Here is an 8,098-nt window from a genome sequence, read left to right as displayed (position 1 = left end):
GCAAAAAAAAAAATTGCTTTGTATACGGGTTTATTGTGTTAATCATAATTAATTATAATTTTGTGTTTATAATAAAGCTTAGTGCTCGCTTTTTATGGCGTTGCTGAAATGTTATACCGTTCTCACTAGCTAATAGCATTTTAATAGCAGCTCCAACCCCTTTAATGTGAAAATGCTACTTTAATGGTCTTTGATATGACGTCATTGCAGGTAGTCATTTACGCTTATTACGTAGGGGTACAAACTTTTTCAGACGTTAATATTACTACAAAAAGTTTTGTTACGAATATACGCATCATTTTATTGTAATGAGGTAAAAGTATCAAGGGAAAACTTAGCACATTACTGGAGGTAATTGTTTTTTAATAATTGTTTTTAGTTATATAATGAAATATTTATAATCAAATCAACGGTGTCATCGTTTTTAAGTTATCCTCGGTCAAGCATTTACGCTTATCAAAAACGTTTTCAATAAAAATTCTTTAATAATAAAAATATCAATTCGAAATTAATTTGTAAGATCGTACGAACATCACAATTTGGCGTTCCATTTCATTTCCCCTGCATACATATGTATGAAAATTACCCGTAAATTTTGGGGTAAAAATAAATAAACAGGTGCGCACACCTTGCCGTTTTGATTGTTGAATTATTCATGACGTCTCACGCGAGCCCCAGTGTGTGTGGCTGCAGGCGTCGGCACCGAACTTTTAACTCATCTCACTTTATCATTGCGATGTCAAATAACAAAGAACAATAAACTTTGAAAGTATCACTTACTTAATGTAGTTAGTAAACGAACAAATTAATAAATGAGCGCGTAACTCTAATATGGTTAATGGTCTTGCAAACTTGTTCCCAATATTGACCTAAGACCCAGGCGCCTTTATTAAGGAAGTCCTATGAATTTTTTTTTTTTTGGTAAAAATTAGATAAATTTATATCCCAGAATTTCACAGGTTGGAGAAAAACATACTACAAAAGCATCATACGTAGGTAACCCTGAGAGGTAGACAGTTACGGACTTCCATTTGAAGCCAAATCTTATATATAAAATTCTCGTGTCACAATATTAGTTACCATACTCCTCCGAAACGGCTTGACCGATTTTTATGAAATTTTATATGCATATTCAGTAGACCTGAGTATCGGTTACTATCTATTTTTCTCATCCCTAAGTGATAAGGGTTGTCCATCCCTAACATTTATTTTTATTTCTTGGAGATTTTTTTTTATATGGAGAAACAACGTTTACCGGGTCAGCTAGTATATTCAAAACTTTAATCGTTATCCTTTTTGATATCAGTTATTTGTGCTACTCGTGTGTACTAGAATATAAATGTTTTCTAACCTAAAGAAAACATAATGCTATTTAAAATAAAGGAAACCTCTTAGTTACCTTAATTAATGTGAAGAGGTAAAAACTACTTAAGCCGTTCCAGTTTCTTTGAACTAAATGAATTAAATGAACACACTGCTGTGTTAGCTGACAGGTGAAATAAAATTTAAATGTATCGTCTTGTAATGTAAGTACTAAATAATATTTAACGAAATTATTTAAATCAAGTGAGTATAAGTATAAGGTCATTTTTTTTAAATAAAAGTAAAAGTTTATGCAAACTTTTTACAATGTTTTTTGATAACGTATTGATTTGTCAGTGAACGTCATTCACATAACAACAAAAATGGCAACAGTATACGATTTTTTACCTATTGAATTTGACTATTACGCCGAGTTAAGTATTCGTTCGAGACTTGCTGAGGCCAGACGATACAGCCGCTTCCATGCAGTAGTCCTCCTTCAGCGAATAGTCCGAGGACATTTAATAAGAAAACATTTTGCATGGTTATCGAAAAATGCCCTTACAATACAATGCGCCTTTCGAATGCATCTCGCTCGTAAAGCGTACAGAAGAGCTTTGATACAAGCGGTACGGAACAAACATAACAAAAGGTATAATCAGGCTGCAACAAAGATACAGGTATATATGTACTTGTTTGATACTATATTATCCTTATATACAGAGCTCATTATCCACATTCAAAGCAGCTTTTGATGTCATATAAAGAACTGAATTTTGAGTTTTCATTTTGCTATGATTGGATACATTTATATATATTTTTATTAGGAACTGTTCTTAATTACAGGCCTTATGGCGGGGCCACTATTCAAGAAACAAGAAATTCTGTTACTATTCTTACCGGAGATGGTTGCGTGAAGTGACCGAACGTGGTAAGCGACGAGCGGCCGAAGCTGTTGAATTCGGCATCAGAACAAAGGTCGATGACCTCAAAATGTTGGAAGAAGAAGCGAGAAAATGGCTCGCTTTCGTCGTCTTCAAGTTACATCACCTCCTCAGGACGTATGTCCGGGCCGGTATATATTCTAAAACTGGAACAAGCGAGCTGTCGGAGTTTGAAAACCTTTTAAATTCAATACGTTACACGGAATATATGAAACGTTTGAAAAAGAAATATGACGAGTTTGTGCGAAAATATCGACCTCGTTTTTTCAATAAAAGATTGTTTCCAATAATAGGAAATGGAGAAGATTATTGGTACCTGTCTCTACCTGAGATGTATGAACTAACTGCTCAGCCTCCAGAAGTTGAAGATACGCGTCACATTAACGTACATCACGGTCCTATTCATAAGAAGCCGTTTCTTTGGAGGAAAGTGACAAGCTCTAAGCTTACAGAAGAAAGAGGTCCATTTATTGCGACGAGAATTCCTTCAAAAGAATCTTTAAAAAGTGAACCACGTGATCCACGTTTCGATCTCTACGTCCAACACTACAAGCCACAACCGAATATTTTCGATTATGTCGATTATCATATAAACATCGTACTATTGAAAAAACACAAGATTCAAAAAATGTAATTTAAGATTACTAAATATAAAATACAAAACCTTGACAACTTGATGTTAGGAAGGATGACATAGTTTCTTTGTGTCTTCATACTAATACGTAATTTTTATTACTATGGTTCAATGCAATTATCAAAACACTACGTATGTCACTAATTTTCCGGGTTCATAGTTTCTATAAAGTCAAAATAACATAACGACTTCCTGCAAGCCGTATTTCTACCTTATCAAGGAATTTAACAACCCCTTAATCTCCACGTACATTTAAACTAATGCTGTTGAAATACAGACCAAATTTGTCGGTACAATATTGGTACAGCAAAGTAAAACACAATTTTATTGATGACTGAAATGGCTTGTACCAAAACACTTGGTTAAAACATGCTTTGTATTATTCTTTTTATTTTTCTTGTTCGGAAATCCGTAATCAGGCTGCTAAGTTTGGAAGGGTCGTCCGGATGTTTCGGCCCGCGAGCCTTTTGTTGTTTCGCTTTTGTTGTTGTGAATTTTACACTTGTAATTTATTTCAGGAAACGACTTGGTGAGAAAAAAAAATTACATTAAACTCTCGAAAGTAAAATGTGTTTTGCAAATTAACATTTCATTCTAGATGACGTGAGTGTTTTATTTGCGAAAGGTAAATGTGATTCTATTCAAAACATTACACCATGTAAATTGCACAGAACAATTTAATAACGGTCTTTTATTCTTATTAGAGTCCACGGGGATATTATAACAATTATATTCAACACTTCGTATAACTAACAAGGTTAAAATGTAACAATGGTTGAGCACAACATTAGGATTTATTCTCAAGTGTAAAAAATAATAGACAGTCGTGAAATTCTAGTGACCATTTAATTTTTTAATTTTTTACTTCAATAATTTTTAAAATTATATGGTTAAAAATTAAAAGCGTACCCTAAAATAATAAAAAGGCTTCATCTCTGCGGCATAATTCTTTGTATGAATTTATAAACTTTGATCCTTGAGTATTTTTACAATATTAAATAGTTGAAAAATCAGTTCATTTTAATAGATATCCGAAGCATTAAGAATTTGCTTTTGTTTTAAAAGAAATGTTAAAAGTTTGTGGGCACGAGAATAATGATTTTAAAATAAACAAAATATTCCATTATGATAGGCTACGTGGTGTTTAGGATACATTTCACGTATTCTATTAGATAATGTTGAGACAAATTATCTTAAAACTAATTAGTACTGCCACACGTCTCAAAACTCATTTGTCTCACAACACCCGTTTGACTCGACAAATTTATTAGGGTCAAAATAATTCAGGTTGTGGGTTTCTATACAGAGTTCTCAGACCCGTCTTAAGGGGCAACCATTTGTTAGACGTATAATAGTTGACCCACTTTACTTGTGCCGCGACGTCTGTACAAAGGGGTGTGATTTGCAAATACATTGATAATTATTAGATTCCTAATATGTTTTCGTATTTAATGAATATTGGTTTGAATTTGTCAAAATTAGATTGTATGAATTTGTATGAAAATATAGTACTATAGAATAGTACGAACAAGCGAGATGTAATATTTTAACCTCATTAAATGAGAGTAAATTTTAAGTTTTGGGTTACATGTTTTCTGTTTTCGTAATCTTTGCACGAGAATTTCTTAAATTCTTTGCAAAATAAAATATTATCATTGTACTTACTTTATTTTCGTAACTAAATATTCTGCTTAATAATACCATAACTTAACTCACCTTGTCAAAACTTTACCAAGTAAGTAAATTCAGCTTAATTTATTAAAACTTAAGTAAAGTAACAAAGAAGAAAGCAACACTGCTTTGTTATTTTTGTTCACGACAAACATTTTAATGTAAAGAATTAAATTGTCTTCCAGCTGTTTATTAACGTATTAGGAATTAAGATTCTTGATAATTGAAAGATATCCAAAGACTTCAAAAAGATCTGTCTAAATTAGTTTTTTATACTAGTCAAACCTTTCACATTACCACATTTTTGTGAAAACATCATTTTGCGTTGAGCCCTATTACCAACTAAACATAGCAATAGCTATCGCCCGCGATTCCGTCAGCGCGGAATTAAACAAAATAAAAGCCAAAATAATATTTGAAGCCTATTTCTTCTTCCGAACTATGTTCTCATCTATACTAAATTTCAGCGAGGTTCGTCCATCTAAACATTTGCATTTATAATATTAGTAAGATCAGTAAGAAGTACGATATAGTCCAACAACATTTTTAGTAGATATCTTTTTTAAATATATAATTTTGTCCAAGTCGAAGTAGGCCGATGTAGCGTTCTGGACTCATTTTTGCAAATTCGTGCGTCAACTGAAACTGTCAGACTCGCTCGGAGTGTGTTTGGCACATGAATAATGTATGGGGTAAATTTGCAAGTGTTTCAATTTACACCCGCCGACACTCGGCGCCGCGGATACGCACCGGAGTGCCGAGTGAAGTGCAAAAAGAAAACAACGAGAGGGGCTGGAGAGGCAGACGGGGGCACCGCCGCATTAGCACCTAGTTACTTTTTCTGTTCAAAACTTCAAACTTTTCACGTACACGGACTACCTGTTTGTTGGTTTACCGCCATTGTGCGATAGATGAGCGGTTTTATAACATTACATGAGTTCGAAGGCACAGGAAGTATTCAATTGTAATAGTAATAACCAATAGCCTTCGTAAATAAAATTGTATTGTTTAAATCATTATTTTGGTCACCATATCGTGTCTACCTGTGGGAAATCGGGATGGGCCACCTATCTTATATATTAAAAGTTGATTACTATTTACTAATGTTACCATATAGTATAAAGCTGTGGTCGAATATTTAATATAGTGCAGATCCCTTATCTAGAGCCAAAAGCGGTGTTAGCACCTCAGGGAGCGCTGGCCGCTTTCAAAAGCCCTCGTATGTACACAGGCGAAAACAGCTTACGCTACATTAATTTCGCTCACCTTACTAATTACTACTATAACTGTTTGTTCCTTATGTAAACGATTTGCTTACCTTTGCATACATTTGAAATGTTGAAATGTCAGTTTAATTTTATTATAAGATTTATTACTTAGAGAACTCCAATATTGACACGAAATAATATTGAATCTAAGGACTTGACATATTTTTTTTTTGGGAAATGTAGAATCCAAAATTAAAAAATATATTATTATGTACAATTCTTTAAAATATATAAATGTAATATTATGTATTATAGTGGTTATATATCTTCACGCTCAACGAATTTATTTATATATTTCATACGGAAATTGGCAGAATTCCAAAACGTGAATAAATTACTCGAAGATGGCAACCCCTAGTGTAATAGGATTAAACTATAAAGATAACATTATTCCTACAAGTCTTAACTAAAATTAAGTACATTAGGTATATAAATATAATTAATCTTAATTTTTTGTGTGATTACTCATATACTAATATTATAAAGAGGAAAGATTTGATTGTTTGTTTGTTTGCATTGAAAATACTTTGAAAGTACTGAACAGATTTTAAATCCTTTCACTGTTGGAAAGTTTTTTTTAATACCGCGTGGAAGAAGTCGCGGGCTACTGCTCGTTGTTAGTATACTAAATCACTATTTTTTTAAACTGGGCCTGTATTACCTTACTTCCTGCTTTTATATTCGTAGTCCTATTGTCGGACATTTAGTCCGACAGTCCGAAGATACACTGGTATCTCTCCCTTCCTTAATCGATTAAGAATCGTGTAAACTTTTAAGTGACTGTAAATAAATCAAACAAGAAAATGCCATCACGTCCTGGTAAATTAGAAAAATAGCAGGAGGAAAGAAAGGTTCCATCCCTCAACCGCATTCTTGTAATGCTTGTGCGAGAGCCCGACTAATTCTCGGTAGAAGTTCCCAATCGATAGAGGCGAGTAAGCGCCTTCGTGATCTGTATGAAAAATACGGAAGGAGCGATGGTACGCAGTAATTAGTGAGCGGGTACGCTCTGGCGCGAAGGGTGCACAGTGTACGACAAGGAATCTATAAGTAACGTGACTCTAAACATGTATTATGTCTGTGAAATCACCCACAAGTGTTATCAGGATTAAATTATTTTCAATAAGTCTTTTTTATGTTTCCGGCTAATTTTAAAACAAGATAATTTAACTATAATGCTGAATTATGAAGATTTTTTACGCACTAAGGATCTTATAAGATTATCATGGTAGGGGTTTGTAGGTATCAAATGTAACTCTAAACATTAGGCCACAGCAATGTTTGAATTTCTATCAATGTTATTTAGTTTTGTTGGCCTGTTAGCTAAAAAGAGTCCCATGAAAATGTTTACCTATTGAAATAAGAGCGAGTGTTAAAATTTCAAATGTTCTGACTTCATTTAACATTGATACAATGAGGTTTTTAACATGTAACTATAGTCAAGTTAACATTTGAAAATCAAATGTACGTACATGTTTTAATTGAATTCTGTAACTGTAACTGCACACAAAATAACGATTTTGATGAACACTTCACCGTTCGAATGGTGCTATTTTATTGAGTAAAAGGGGTTTTCAATTTAGGCCAATTTTAGTTCGTTCGAAAATGTTTTATCGGATGCTTTTGAGTATGGACGAATGGGTACCTTTAGCGTTAGCTCTGCTGGTCGCTAACGGAAACGCTGATGTAACCGCTATCGCTTATGAGTCGGTCATACGTTGTATATTACGCTGTCGAATTTAACGGTCACTTCGTTGAATATTCGCTTTACGAATTTGATGAAAGGGCCGAAAGCTTTTTAACTGGCCTGTATGATTGAGATAAGAATTCACTATTCAAACAACTTGATCCCAGAATGTAATGATATATTCTGCAAATAATATAAATACATTTAATAGCCTACAGTAACTTGATTTCGTCATCGGATTCAGTTTTACAAATAATCAAAAACACTTTAAAAAAGAAATAACCTTATTATATATAATTACGAACAATTCTATTATAAGAAATAATTAAAACTTTAAAAGCACAAGCTACTTTAGGACTTAAAAGTTTACACGAAAATCAAGAAATGAAAATAATAGTATTTTGTTAAGTAGTCTGTTAAATGAGATCATAACTTAGCTAAGCATTGAGAAACTTTAGTAAGTTTGTTTTATATAATTATTTTAATAAAACCCACGATTGGTTAAAGTAGAAGAATCAAATTTTTCGAAGACAAATTCTTTTGCGACTGGTATGTTAAAAAAATAATTACTTTCATTTTCGGTATTTATTTT

The 8,098-nt window shown here is 32.9% G+C and overlaps 1 protein-coding gene across 1 annotated transcript; it reads left to right on the top strand.

Annotated features, from left to right (window-relative positions):
- The first annotated feature begins 1,685 nt into the window (after positions 1 to 1,685).
- LOC106710775 lies at positions 1,686 to 2,880 on the top strand. The gene is made up of 2 exons (XM_014502939.2): positions 1,686 to 1,982; positions 2,149 to 2,880. Exons 1-2 carry the CDS (start codon positions 1,686 to 1,688, stop codon positions 2,878 to 2,880), a joined length of 1,029 nt encoding a protein of 342 aa, XP_014358425.2.
- The last annotated feature ends 5,218 nt before the right edge of the window (positions 2,881 to 8,098 follow it).

This window comes from Papilio machaon, chromosome 14 (genome assembly GCF_912999745.1).
Source record: "Papilio machaon chromosome 14, ilPapMach1.1, whole genome shotgun sequence".
NCBI lineage: Eukaryota > Metazoa > Arthropoda > Insecta > Lepidoptera > Papilionidae > Papilio > Papilio machaon.
The sequence above is the reverse complement of the archived record's forward strand: the minus strand, read 5'-3'. Positions and strand labels throughout refer to the sequence as shown.

Bases quoted from the DNA above. Each gene is read 5' to 3' on its own strand.
- LOC106710775 (XM_014502939.2), top strand. From the start codon at position 1,686: ATGGCAACAGTATACGATTTTTTACCTATTGAATTTGACTATTACGCC. The intron at 1,983-2,148 runs GTATATATGTAC...TCTTAATTACAG, and splicing joins AGGCTGCAACAAAGATACAG to GCCTTATGGCGGGGCCACTA.